This window comes from Ascidiella aspersa, chromosome 8 (genome assembly GCF_963924565.1).
Source record: "Ascidiella aspersa chromosome 8, kaAscAspe10.2, whole genome shotgun sequence".
In the NCBI taxonomy this organism is placed as follows: Eukaryota; Metazoa; Chordata; class Ascidiacea; order Phlebobranchia; family Ascidiidae; genus Ascidiella; species Ascidiella aspersa.
This window is the reverse complement of record NC_139454.1, coordinates 15147802-15162673: the sequence shown is the minus strand read 5'-3', so window position 1 is coordinate 15162673 and position 14872 is coordinate 15147802. Positions and strand designations below refer to the sequence as shown.

General features: G+C 36.9%; 1 protein-coding gene across 1 annotated transcript; it reads left to right on the top strand.

Moving 5' to 3' along the window:
- The first annotated feature begins 2204 nt into the window (after positions 1 to 2204).
- LOC146136274 (serine racemase-like) lies at positions 2205 to 4077 on the top strand. Its single transcript, XM_083395485.1, has one exon. The coding sequence runs from the start codon at positions 2212 to 2214 to the stop codon at positions 3193 to 3195; it is 984 nt and encodes a 327-aa protein (XP_083251611.1). The 5' UTR covers positions 2205 to 2211; the 3' UTR covers positions 3196 to 4077.
- Positions 4078 to 14872: the final 10795 nt, after the last annotated feature.

Below are 14872 nucleotides of genomic sequence, written 5' to 3'. Positions count from 1 at the left end.
GACGATGCTTTTTGTCGTCATCTTTAAACATTTCATGCCTTACGAAAATCGTTGATCGCTCCTAGCACGCATGTCGCATATACAGCCTACTTTATGTGGCCCACCAAGTAGCCAGCTATATCAAAGAAATATTGTGGCCCGCGATGCTGTCAACCTTGGACCACCCTGGTTTAAACTATCCATAAGAATACTTCCCAACAATGTACGAATCCATGAGTTTAGTAAAGTGCTGAACACAGCAATGGAGTGTTTCATATTAATATTTCGAGATCATGAAACCAAAGTTCATTTTTTTGGGCTAATTTTTTAATACAACTGCATTTTTATTTTTTCTAAACCATTCTAAGGTTTGTAGAAGTACTATGTAAAAATTAGTTCAATTTTAATTTGAATAGGGATTTAAATAAGTCACAGGCGTTTAAAAATTACCGCGATCGGTTATGAATTTTTGAACAAATATTACCAACTTATCTCTAAGTAATTGGTGGTCGAGTCATATCTCATTTTAAAGAGGAGTGGTCTCGTATCTATCACCCTATGTAAGTTACTTAGGACACATTTTATTATTTAGGCCAAATATTACTGAATACTAATAGCCTACTCATAAAAATGAATAATAATATTTTAATATTTTTTTTCAACAAAAGCTTGATTGCTGGCGAAGTTAGGATTCTTTGAATAATGTGTGAAGATTTCTGATCGATATCTTGTTTACTTCTGGAGAAATTACGAGACGAATTTCTAGCTGCCTACTTTTCCTTTTGGACTTTTTTCCTTTGGTGCATCTCCGCTTGTCATTATTTCTGAAACTTACGTACCCTGTTCAAGCGTGGAGTCACGTGACTTTCAAGTATCGCTTTCAGTGCTCTCACTTTTAAGGATTTAGTTCCAAATTGGAACTTTAAGCCCCTTTTAGGGACAAATCTGGGGGTTTTGATGATCTAGGGATTTTTCGGCATATTTTTGCAAATTATATTGTATAATTTGTTAACTAGTAAATGTTTACCGAATTGCAGTTTTGAAAAAAAAACAGGTTCAGAATGCTAGCCTAGCCTACTTGTTTCTGTTCATTTGGAAGTTTATATGAAATTTTAAAGACTAACTGAAACTGCTTGCCTATTTCAAACCTGGCATGAATTTGTTGATTGTTGCGCTATTGGACGTTATGCATCATACTACTAGCTTAGCTATTTTTTCTTCTTAATGTGGTCAGGTGAAAGATATAATTTTAATTAAAATGGCACCAGGTGGTGAAGTATGTCAGCACATTGCTGCTCAAATGAGTAGCTGGACATAGTGGACAATAGTCTAAGAGTAGACCTATAGGCTACATCAGGGTGGTCCAAACCCAGGCCCGCAACATCATTGTTGGTGGCCGCGAAGCAATGCTGAATTAATTATTGCATGCGCACCGTTGAGAGTTGAATCAAAGAACTCTAAGTGACCAACGGACAGTAAGCGTACTGCAATTGTTTAAGTATAATTACATTTTTCCTGGTTATAAACCAGTTTTTACGCAATGAAATTATTGTAATTTGGCGATTGTGTAGTTTGCAACACCTCATTTTAGTAAGGTACTCATGGTTTCAGCAAATATTCTACGCTTATAAAACGCAGTCATCTAAATAAGTTTTGTCAAATACGCAAATTTTTTGCGCTTCGCGCGCACCAATTCTCCCACTCTTATAACACTCGATTTCATTTGCGCACAAGTTCAACGATAGTTAGCAAGTTTCTGGAGCTTATATGTATTTGACGATGCTTTGTGACGTCATTTTATGCCCTGACCAAACAAAAATTATTGATCCGCCCCTGGCACGCATGTAGCACTTTATGTGGCCAGCAAAGAATATGCAAGAAATATTGTGGCCCACGATGCTGTTAAACTTGGACCACGCTGGGCTACACAATGCAGTTATTTAAAATATATGGGAAAATCTACAGCACGCTTTTAACATGTAAACAGGGTTAATTTGTTTCTCATTTGTATATATATATATATATATATACCCCTACTAGCCATCTTTGAGGTAATGGGATAACATAGTAATTAGTATTATAACGCGCTAATTATAGTTTAGGAATTTTTCATGCCATCTAGGGATTTTTTAACATAGCTTTAGGGATTTTCTGGATTTCATTTGTGAGAGCCCTGATCGCTTTTGATATAGTATAATATTGTCACATTTTTAAATAAAGGCAATTATAAATATGGGTAAATATATAATTGCATTTAGCGATGTTCAAGCTGCAGCAAAGCGAATTAGGCAACATGTTCACTACACGCCAATGTTTAGCTGCACAACTCTTGATAACCTATCTGGCAGAAATATTTTCTTAAAAGCGGAAAACTTGCAGAAAACCGGATCATTTAAATTCCGTGGAGCAATCAACGCAATTTCGTTAATGTGTGCTGAAAAACGTGAATGTAAATGTGTAGTTACACATAGCAGTGGTAATCATGGACAAGCAATTGCTAAAGCTGCTCAAGTTTTTAATATCCCAGCCTACATCATCATGCCCAAAACATCTCCACAATGCAAAAAAAATGCCGTAATGGGTTATGGAGGAATAATAGTTGAATGTGAACCTACAGAGCAAGATCGTATTAACAAATGTGAAGAAATTATCAAAAAGGTGAATGGTTATTTTATTCATGCTAACCAGACAGATATGGTAATAGCTGGTCAAGGCACATTGGCTATTGAAATGCTGGAACAGAATCCTGATCTAAATGCGATAGTTGCACCTGTAGGTGGTGGTGGCATGATAAGTGGCATTGCAATTGCTGCTAAACAAATAAAACCTTCAATAAAAGTGTACGCTGCAGAACCAGAACTTGCAAATGATTGCTACTTGTCAAAGTTTAATGGTTACAGGACACCTTTACAAAACACTCCTAGTACCATTGCAGATGGTGTTAAGGTTAACATTGGTGAACATACATGGCCCATTATAAAAGATTTGGTTGATGGAGTAATAACAGTATCTGAAGAGGAAATAAAAAATGCAATAAAGCTTGTTTGGGAAAGAGCCAAACTTGTAATTGAACCAACTTCTGGTGTTGGGGTGGCAGCAGTCCTCGGAAACAAATTTTCAATTTTGCCAAAGGATAAAGAAAATATTAACAAAGTTGGAATTGTGTTATGTGGTGGCAATGTAGATTTGGGATCAATTTCAACCCTTTTCTCATAAGCTTATTTTTGTTGTAACTATTTTATTGAATTTTTTTTCTAGTATTGTGTGTTTTACAACTTGGGGCCATTTAGGTATACTGTCAATTTCATTTTTTTACAACCAACTCTATACCAAAATTCAAGATGCTGTCGATCTACTCGAACTTTTTGGCTTTGCAATGTATTATCAAGCTACATTACAGATCCGTGCTTAATGTTTTTTATTATTTAATTTTAATACTTGTTTGTTATATGCAATAGTTTTGTATTTTATTTGGTAAATTCAGGAATAATAATAATGTTACAAATTTGACCAATTTTAAATTTTATGTAAAATGTGCTAAATACCTCCATTTCATGCTTCATTTCTAAGATTTGTGCTGACTTTTAAGTTGAACTCTAAGATTTTGATTATGGCAATTAATTAATTTGGGTGTTTAACGTGTTCATAAACACGTAACAGTGTCTTAGAACACCGTTTCAAAACATATGGGTCATATCCGTATGATAATTCTTCTGGGTCGCTCTAAACCAGGGTGGTCCAACCTAGTTGACCATTGGTCATACATTTAGTTAAAACAAACTCTATGTGGCTTAATTAAAGTACCTACTACCAAACCCAATGTTACAGAGTAAAACATATTTTTGTACCACTGTGGCAATTCATGTGAATAAGTTTTGTGTGCTGTATTATCCTTCTATTATTTTGCCTTCTGTTTGGCCTAAATTATTCGTTTTTTTGGTCGAGGCCCCAAACCGTGAATGATGTGTTCGTCTAAGGCAGGGTGGCCAATTCAAACATGCCGGCGTGCCAATTTTTATGTTGTTCTTCTTCCCGTGCCAATGTTTCGTAACTAATTCTTTTGAATCTTAAAAGTGCTTTTTCAGAAAAAAATAAAAACCTTTATTTACACATGAAAAACATTTGTTTATTCATTTAATTAAGCAAACCATTCAGAAATAATGGACCAAACTGTCTCTTTGCAAACGTTTGTTTTAAGCTAAACTCTGAAGATAGATTGGCTTCAAGCTGTGTAGTAGCAATGCGCATAACTGTATCTACGTATCTGTCAAACTCAGTGAGCTGAGTTTTGCTTTTTCACACCAGGCTATATAATTATGTAAATGCTAGCCTCCACTACAATATAATGTTATAATATCAGAGGTAATTGTTAGTCGTCGTGATTGTCGCGATTTACAATAGCAATTGACTAAATCAGTGGTTCTTAACCTTTTTAGCTTACGGACCGTTGAAATTTCAACAAATTTTGCGGACCGGTTGACTTTCAAAAATCAAAATCACCAAAAATGTAATTACGACAAAAGTATGCAACTTAAAAGCAAATAATGGAAACTTCGATTTAACTAGCAATTTTCTGCTGTGTTTCAACACTTGCAGCATTGTGGCGTACGATAAGTCCAAAGTAGTCCTAGATCATTACATTAACTTCACGTTACGTCACAATGCTGCAAATTACGAAACTAGCGAATTTCTATATTTGGTGAACAAGCCTTCGAAATCTTGCATTTTGCAATTGAGATATAAAATGTAATATGTTTGGCGGACTGGTAGAAAAGTAGACGCGGCCGGCGGTTGAGAACCAGTGGGCTAAATAACAAATTTAGCATTCTTTGACAGTTGGCTAAACATCAATTTTTTTGGGGCGGAGGGGATTTTTTTTAGTATTGCAGCGTAAGGGTCATTTTGATGACGTTTTATTGATTTAAAATGCTAAGTGTGTATTCTTTATTGAATGTGTATAATAAAAAATGTTGCTACTTTTTCACGCCTTTTACCAAACACTCGCTGTCATTCTGGGAACAAAGCATTTGGCTGTTTCACATATGATTAATGTATATCGTGACACATTCCGTTACAGATAAAAGTATTTCACCTGTATGAACGCGTTATTGTAACAGTTCCCGGCTGCCAAAAGGGCTTCGGGATATGAAACATTTCCGCTTTTCTGTGTCGCCTTTGTTTTTGTTCATGCAAATTATCACCTTTGATAAGCAGCGCGTTATATCAATATATACCAGACCAGTCTTGTCCAGTTAATAAACAGAATGATTGCTGCTGCAAGGTTGAGTGGTTGTTTTCTGAGCTAAGGCTTAATACGAAGCAGAAGATGAACAATTCCATTTGAATAAGTATCTACCTTGAAGTAATAGTGAGGTTGATTCATCGGGCAAAAGACACTAATGAGACTTGTAATTAACAACGTTGCTTTCAAATGATGCCCTCCGAGTGACGAACGAAGATAAGGTTGTGCCGAAATCCGAACGAACCACCTGCAAACTGCTTTCCCAAGAAGACTGAGGAACGAAGCTCAAAGAAAAGATGTGCCTTAATCTGTACGGACCACCTACAAACGACCGCCTGAAATCTATTGTGTTTGGCACCTGCAAGAAGCTAGCTGTTGGAAGAATTGATCTCGTCGAAAGATACGTCGCAAGACGCTCCATGTCGTCAGCAAAGCATTTGCTTGGAATACGGAACATTTGTCGCAGCACGTCAGCACATCAAATTAATTCTTTGTTTTATCGACTTAATGTTGCTTCATGAAAGTTTTTGTTTAAATTCGATTGCCGATATCTCTTGCTAGAGTTGCAACGAATGCCTTGTTACACCATTTTTTATGCGTCAGAGCTGTATGTGATGTGACGTATATCTGTTTCATGTGAGCGCTTTGTTTTGAAATTCGCCATATTGTCAACAATCCGGTATTTTTTAGAATCGAACGCCAGTTACGTCGCAATGTAGATCGAAGCACTTTTGTTCAAGCCATATTGGGACAAAATTATTATTTCCGTCTATAAGAGTCGAGAGAAAAAGGTTTAGACCACGCCTTGTTGTCACGTGATTTATTATTGAAAATCGTAAGAATATCTACGTCAATATTTCCTGTGCATTTTAGAAATCTTTTCGCCAATAAGTATAGTCGCACAATCGAGTAAAACCCAGTATCACCCAGTACTGCCTAGTGCAGAGAGAAAATACTGAGACAGCAAAATTGACTGTTCATGTATCTATACTAAAGGAAAGAATTGGACCTGTCTGGCCTCACGAAGACAAGCCATCGCAAATCTTGAAGGAGTGTGGTCGATTCATCTTGGCAATTATATAAATGATGACTCATTAATCTGACCCACCCCCTCACACTAAATACAAACAAGCGTTGCCGATAAAGACATCACCACCGTTTGGAATTATGGAAAAGGCAATTGCACATGGATTTCATAATAACTGATTCTGCCTAGTTTATCAGGTGAAAAATCTATTATAGCCTACTTTTAAGATTAAATGAAAATTATATATATATAATAAGTAAAAATATCGACTGAAAGGTCTGTAAATTGTTTTTATGCGACTTTTTCCTAAACCATTTAAATGTGTCTAATTTTGCAAATCATGCATATATAAAAAGATTTAATTTGTTGTGCGTAAAACAATTTTGTGTAATGTCCAAATTGTTTCAAACAATTCGCGCGTTTGAGTTTCAGTTCAGGAAACACGCGTCAATTAAGGCACGCGAGTCGGAAATACTTCGTAAAAAAGCATAGTGATTCATTCACGCGCAAACTATAAGCTTCAATTCGTGTAGGTCTTTAAACGCGACTTTAGGGATAAACCCTTCTCACGTTTGTAATGTCTTAAATATTTTAATAATTTCAATGCATCGCTTACCTTAGTGCTTCCCTAATGCAACCCCAATTAAAAATTAAAAAAAAGCGGAAATCAAGCGATTTCTTTAAGGCGCTCTACGATTGTGTTCTAACCGCATTTCCCTCACTTACACAAACAGCGTTTCTAGAAACGGATTCGCTAATACTTTTAAAACGCAAGCCAGTCAAATTGACTAATCTCGAGTGTACACTGCAACGTCTGTATTATATTACTTTATTTCATGAACCAATCTGCGCAAGTAAGTGCAGAAACTTTTTAAATCACCAGGATTCCAAAGTACCGCAGGGACACAAAAAATAGCTTGTTCATCTGTAATCTTACGCCTAACGCGTGCCTGGCGTACAAGGCTTAGTTGCCAATTCGATCTCTTTTTGGGAAGGGTAGGAAATCCGAAATCCACCAACTCCATTAGTGGTGTTTTAGTAAACCAGCGCTTCTCGACGCTAGTACTAAGTCCGACCCCTCGAAACGTAAAGCAGAATTTTACGTTTCAAGATAAATTTTACTTATCTTTTCAAAAGAATACAAGGCACAGCATCAACGATGTAAACTAACTTTCACCAGTGCCCAATGTATTTCACGTTACAAATTGCTTGCTGGTCACGGGGACGTTGCTCGGGCACTAAAAAACAAATTTTCACTTGTGTATATTGTTATAACCTTAATCATTGTATGTATCGCCAATGAAGCGAAAAATGTAAAAGTGCAACCATTACTGTGCTGCGTAAATTTTGACGTTATCAAAGTGTTTACGGATTCCAAAAATGGCATTTATTTTCGTCCATCAGGTCTAGTTTTTTAGAAAATTACATTTAATTATTTTGACAAATTTACCTTTTGGGTGTCTTGCAATACAAATTTGTAATGTCATCCACATGTTTCTGATATTGGAATAGAGATAAAGAGTTAAGAAACTATTTTAGTTGTGACAAAGAGCATTCCTTAGCATACTGTCAGGTTGTTTCTGATTAATATTAGCTTCAGGCATACTCTATATTTCAGCGAAATGGCAATTGTTTCTGGACTGGTCTGTAAAGAGTTTAAAGACAGTTTTACTCTACACCAGGGGTTCTTAACCTTTTTTGTATGTTTTATCCCTTTAACAAAGATGAATATCAGATTTACCCCCCATTATATAAAATAGTTCTCATTTATTAGAAAAAGGAAAGTAACAAATTACATCAGGTATAATCAATGCGACGGGTTCCTTTGCGTTTGGCAACGAGTTGTTGTCAAAACATTCCAGTTTGGTCTATTTTTTTAATTTCAGACTGGACAGTTTTGCCTAAAAAACGCCAGTTTTTGTTCATCGTAATTGGATGAGAATTTGCTAGGTGCCTTTTTAAAAGAGACGGTTTCATGGTACTGTTTAAAAATGTTTCCACGCACGAGACACACTGAGGAACTTAAAGACCATTCTCAATAAAATATGTAATTCTAAAATTAAAATAATTTTTCTGGTACTTTCTCTTCTTTTGGGACACGTCATTTTTAAGATTACATTTTTTGTTACTTTTACAGACTAATCAGTCAATGAGTTCTTTAAAGCCTTAATCATTGGACTATAAAGATCAACAATAAACTAACTTGGCCAGTTAAGCCGTACCCAGTGACAAAATTAGGCAATCACATGTATAACTAGCACTGGAATTTCAAAAAGTGTATCGGAACTTTCAAAACTGCTTGCAGACACGTTCTCCAGTGGTCTCCAATCTTTAAAATAAGCGACCCCAATTTAAATAAGATGTAATCAGAATGTACATTGCGACCCCATTTTGGAGACAATTATAGGCAATGTTAAAACAAGTGCTAGAATGCAGCAGAACGGGCACCTACTTCGCCGGGAAATGTATTCATAATGACAAGCAAAAAATGTTTTTAGCGATAAGCCTCTTCGCCTGTTTGTGTTTCTAAGTGAATATGCTTTCTTATTTGGCCTGTGGAATGTAACCTCAGAAAACGCAGATGTTTTACTAGAAATCAACAGCATTTGTTATGATGTTACACATGAGGGACGATTTTAAACATCTCCGTCTACTGTCTACATTCAACACACTTGTACATGTAACTTGGTGTGGTTTTAGAAAAAGTGCAACATTTGCTGCGCTAAATCAAAAAACACAAATTTTGTCAAATGTACGTTAACTGATATAGCAGGTCTTTAAGAGCTAAAAACAGCAATTTTTATACCTTATTGTAAAGAAAACTAAATACACAAATCGTACTAAAACATTACGAATATGGTGAGTTATGGCGACCTTGGGGTCGTGACCCACAGGTTGGAGACCACTGCCTTAATCTATGCCGTGACTGCCGAAGAACCTGATTTATTCAAACAGTAAATGACGTATTAATGAAGTAACTGAAAGATAAGGATATTGTCAAGAAACTAAAAAAATGATCAATTAGCGAAGCATAACTTTATCGATACAAGGCGATAAAAAATCAATAGGGTACTAGGCTAGCTTCAAAAAAGCAGTTCTAGGAGACTATGCTAACAATACCTACAGCTATCACTATTTTTTTGTCTCGTCAGCTGATGTGGTTATTTTGATTTATAGCTAATTTACCCCCCCCCCCCTAAAGTGAGGAAATTTACTATGAAGACATGAAATTTCTGTTGAAATCTCTTCAGTATTGCCAACACAAATGTAAAATATGTTGTGATCCAAAAATGATTTTAATACTTCTGGGGTTACAGGCTGGTCTCTAAAGTGTAGCAGCAAACAGGGATCTTGAATGGCCCACAGATCCGTGAGCTGATCAAGACAAAGATTTTATTTCCCTTTAAAAATGAGCATGGACAGCATTTAGAGTAGTAATTTCAAACTTCCTTAGAACGCATTGAAGTCCTAATTACTAAAAACAAGTTAAAGTGCTGCTTAAAAGCTTTAGATATCTTGGAGCCCAGATGTCTGTGAAAATCCACTTCCAAAGTTCGCATCTGGATTACTTTCCTAAAAACTGCGGCGACTACTGTGAAGAACAGGGGGAGAGATTACACAAAGACCTTCACCAGGTGAAAGAAAGACACCAAGGATACTGGGACAGAAACATGCTTGCAGATTAGAAAAGAGATCTTTCAAATCCCACACATAGAAGAAAATCTTCAAAGCGAAAGTTCTTTCTTTGCATAAATCAAGTGCTTGTATTAATATCATCAGTATCCTCGCGTTTAGCGCCATTGAACAAAAAATATGATTTATGAAGCGTTTTTTGGTTAGTTGTAGGAGTTAGTTGTGTGTCTCTGGCAGTATTTAAAATAGTTGTTTAAATAAAAACGTCTTCTAATAACAATATATGACAATGTGTATGACCAGTTAGTAGTGCCTTTGTCCATAACTATGAACACAGCTAGAATAATTAAACAGGTGATAAATAAAAAACTTGACCTAATTGAAATAAACTGCTGGTATTTTTGGGTTCAGCACAAAAAATTGATTTAGAAACAGTTGAAACATCTTTGACCTTATAGAAAAAAATTTTAAACGCAGCACAGTGTTATGAATAAGTTACTGTACGAATCGCATATATTATATTGCAAAATATAAATAACCATGTAATCGCTATAAAATATTATGTCATTGTATTTAATCGCAAAAGATGTGTAACGCAAATTTAATATAAACTAAACGCCTATATATATATAAAAAGCAAAAAATACATATAAATAATAAAAACTAAATTAAAAACAAAACTAGAGTAAAGAATATGTTTATAATCAAAGTGGAAAATGTCTGAATGGTCACAAATGCAACAAAATGCTCCTGCTATATTTGGAACAACAAAATCTGCCGAAATATTATTTTTCCACTTTAAGCTAACATCAACGCAGCTTCTCCAAGACAAAAGAACTTGAATCAACAGAGCACACAAGAGAAATTTCTCAACGAACAGGAATCAAAAACAAAGCACAAATTGCGCAAGTGATCGAACAATTCTCGCATTTGCGTCCAACGTTCCACAATCATTCCATAACAACAAAACATAGCAACACAAACAACAAAACAAATATCCAGGGTTTTATGCACCCTGGCCTAATTTCTAGCGCGGGAGTATTTGTAGCGTAAGGGTCATTTTTAAGACGTTTCATTGATTTAAAATGCTTAGTGTGTATTCTTCATTGAATGTGTATAATCAAAAATGTTGCTACTTTTTCACGCCTTTTACCAAACACTCGCTGTTATTCTGGGTACAAAACATTTGGCTGTTTCACATACGATTAATGTATATCGTGACACATTCCGTTACAGATAAAAGTATTTCACCTGTGTGAACGCGTTATTGTAACAGTTCCCCGGGATATGAAACATTTCCGCCTTTCTGTGTCGCAAGCAAATTATCACCTTTTATAAGCAGCGCGTTATATCAATATATACCAGACCAGTCTTGTCCAGTTAATACAGAATGGTTGTGGCTGCCGGCTTGCGAGCTGGTTTGTCCATCATACCAGCCAACAAAAACTGTGTGGATTTGTAATCAGACTACAACAATACCCACTGTAGAAGTTGGTAAATGATCGGAGCAAAACGGACATTTAATTGAGACTCATTAATCTACCCACTTTCTACAGTATTTTTTTTTTGGAGGGGGGGGGGATTTGGCGTGTTGGACACCCCTGGTCTAAGGAAACAATGCTATTAACAAGTAAATAAGTTAACAAAGTGTTGCGAAACTGAAATACAACACGGGGCATGGGGGTGCACATGTCTGGTTTTCTTACTCTAACACTGTTACATAGATAACCTGTTTTGGGACGAACCTGTGTGCAAACATGAAGCTCAAAACCAAATTAAAAAGCACGAAAAAAATCTTCGGTTAAATGGGGAGATATAACGATATTTTGTTAAAAAATAACGATATTTGTTAAGTTGAAAAAATGCAATAGTAGAAAACAATATGTATTTACATGGTTAAGATAGGCAAAAAACTACAGTTTAGGAAACAATCAGCCAGAAAACCAAAGTTATTGGGACTTAAAAAATTGTTTTAATTTTTTTGGACAGATTCATTTCACTCTGAAAAAAAGCTATGGAAGTGCGAAGCACGTTGTTTAGTGAGAAAAAGCCAGTGTTAGGCATATAGATTGTTTAATATTTAAAAAAATAAACTCAATTTCGATCATATAATTGTTGTGTGTTTGCTGTTTTACTTTGATTTGGCAAGTACTCCGATATTGAGTTAAAAATCAATCATGATAGTTGCCATTTCTATTGAATAAACACCAAAAGCCAGCTAGCACACATGACCCCCGAAGAAATTTTAACGGCAAAATAAGCATATTTTACTTGAATTTTTTTGAATAAAATTTACCACTATGATAAGAATGGTCTATACTCTATATTTAAAAAATAAAAAAAAGAAATAAAAATTAAAAAAAAATATTAATATTCAAAATTTATATTCCCAATAATTATTCGGTCAAAATTATAATGTTTTGGTCGTTATTTTATCTAAAGTTGTTCAATCTAACTGCTCTCTCAACTATTCGCTGTACTTGGAATTAGGGCCATTACTTCGTGAGTTGGGGCCTCGATGCCAATTTTAAGTTGTATGCGCCCGGTATATGCACAGAACGCTATTGGAAGCTAAATTCTTGTAGCGAAACGCGTCTCCTAGGAACAATGTTTAAAAGAAATCCTTAATTACTGGCAAATACAATGTAACATAACTCCCAACAATGTACGAATTCAAGGAGTCCATTCACAAAAAACACCAATATCGAACAGTAATTGCAATACAACATATACGCGATTAATAACACTTCGTGTCATCACAAAATAACAAGCACAGTTTCGCGATTGGGCGTCTCAATTTACCAGCATGAGTCTTGACGATCACTTGGCGCACGAATCCCTCGCGATCAGGAAGTACATCGATCACACGACCCAGAAGCCATTTGCTCCAGGGCTGGTTGTCATCTGTCACCAGCACGACGTCGCCTGCTTCGAATTTAGTATGTCCTTTCGTTCATTTAGATCTGACCATAAGCGTCGGCAGGTACTCCCGCCTAGACTATCGCCTCCAAAACTGGTCAGCCAGGTATTGCACCTGCCCCCATTGACTTGCACTAGAAACATCTTCAATGTTGGCGATTTGGTCACAAATACAGGAAAACGCTTCTTGCAGTTGCGAATGCTTTGCAAAATCGCCGTCGAATCCCTTTAGAAGACCGATCGGCACTCGTCCAGATCCAACTCCCTTCTCACAAGTTGATCACATTTGACAGTGTGAGCGGCCACAGTTAACTCCAGGCGCGTAATTGAACATGTATTAAGGGGAGCAACATCAGTACGACGTCATCGTCAAGAAAACGAAAATAAATGAATTGTACTAAAACAGTAGGAATATTATGAGTTTTCGCGACCCCACAAAAATTTACGGCGACCCCACTCGAGGTCGCGGCCCACAGGTTGGAGACCACTGCTCTACATGATCTTTGCCACCACGCGAACGGGCGCTGCAAAGCAAAGAGGGGCATATAACGAACTTACCACTGACCAGTTTACTCTGCTAGTGAACGTTTCGGTTGCATCGACATTGGAACCGAACTCGTCGGAGCTAACCTTCCACCGGACTCCGAGTACTCTTTCGCACGATCCTGGTTCAGCTTCGCGGATTTCGTTTGTTTACTTTGTCGCTAATGTAAAAGCAAAATGCAATTTGATATGATTATTATTTGTTTGTGCTAAATTATGAATGTCTGTATTTCTGTTAATGCAACATTGCAAATGCTCGTCTGCCATAGCCGTGTATGACGTCATAAGTGGATTTCGTTATGTTGATTTTTTGTTTAGCGAGAACCATCACCGTTACAAAGACTCCCATGTGTGTGACAATTATAAAGGCAGTGCAGGCACAATAAGACGGGGCGCGTTCGTAATAAATTTATATAAAACATTTTTAATATGTTGGTCCATGAATTGCGTTTTTACATAAGCTGTTTACAACTGCAATAAAGACGATATAAGGATGTGGAATCTGGTGTTGATAAAGAAGATTATTTATACTAAGACGTGATTAGTTCTTAACGTATTTAACCTAATAAATTTAAATAAACATTATTTTGTTTTGCTTGCCTGAGTTTACACATAAGGTATACCAACGAAGTAGGAAAATAATCTTTAACAAAAATTGATTGATTACTTATATCAATACCACTAAAAAGCCAAAAAATTGACTCTAGGAGTTTGTGTCGTCTTCGTTTTGTGTGAGCCAGGATTTTTCAGTATTCCGGGCTAGGTTTTGGGACAGATGTTGGCCAGCCAGTTGTTGTTTGGTCGTGCAAAGTCTTCAGACCATGCACTCCATGTGTGCTCTTAGTATTGGGCAATCCTCAATAAAGCGAACTACGGTTTGTTCTTCGGTACCGCACTCACAGCCTCCTGCCGGGGCCAGACCCCATTTGTACATTGTTGAACTAAAACGTCCTACACCTGTTCTCAATCGGTTGAGCCATGAAGCTCCAGCATCAGGGATGAAGTTTCGAAGTCGGTTGTATGCCGCTTCATGTTCCAATTGTGGTTCGTCCAGTGGGCCGCGTTGGTACCAAGTTCGTCAAGGATCTTCATTAGCTTAAAAGCGGCTTGCACGAAGGGGTCTCGAGACTTGAGGCAGGGTACTCCCTTTGGCGGGGAGACCCACACGGAGTGGAGCAGATAGTTAGGATCAAGTGCTTGACGCGAGTAAACCAGGGCAAGGGTTGCTGGTCGCAATGTTGAAGCGCATGCTCCCCAGTCTGTTCCCGCCAGACGACGAAGTAACGCAATACGTGTTGACAGTTTCTTTCGCAGTGATTGAAAGTGGCATCGAAAAGTCAGTGTCCAAAGTTACTCAAATGTCAGAATGCCATCGCCAAGGTGGACTTCAAGTTCACGCCTTGCTTCCCTGTTGTTTAGATGGAAGGCTGCCGTAACAGTTTTACTTATGCTGAGAGCGAGTCTCTATTTTTAAAGGTAGGCAGAATGCCATCGCCAAGGTGGACTTCAAGTTCACGCCTTGCTTCCCT

Excerpts from the sequence above, each read along its gene's own strand:
- LOC146136274 (XM_083395485.1), top strand. The coding sequence starts at position 2,212 with ATGGGTAAATATATAATTGCATTTAGCGATGTTCAAGCTGCAGCAAAG.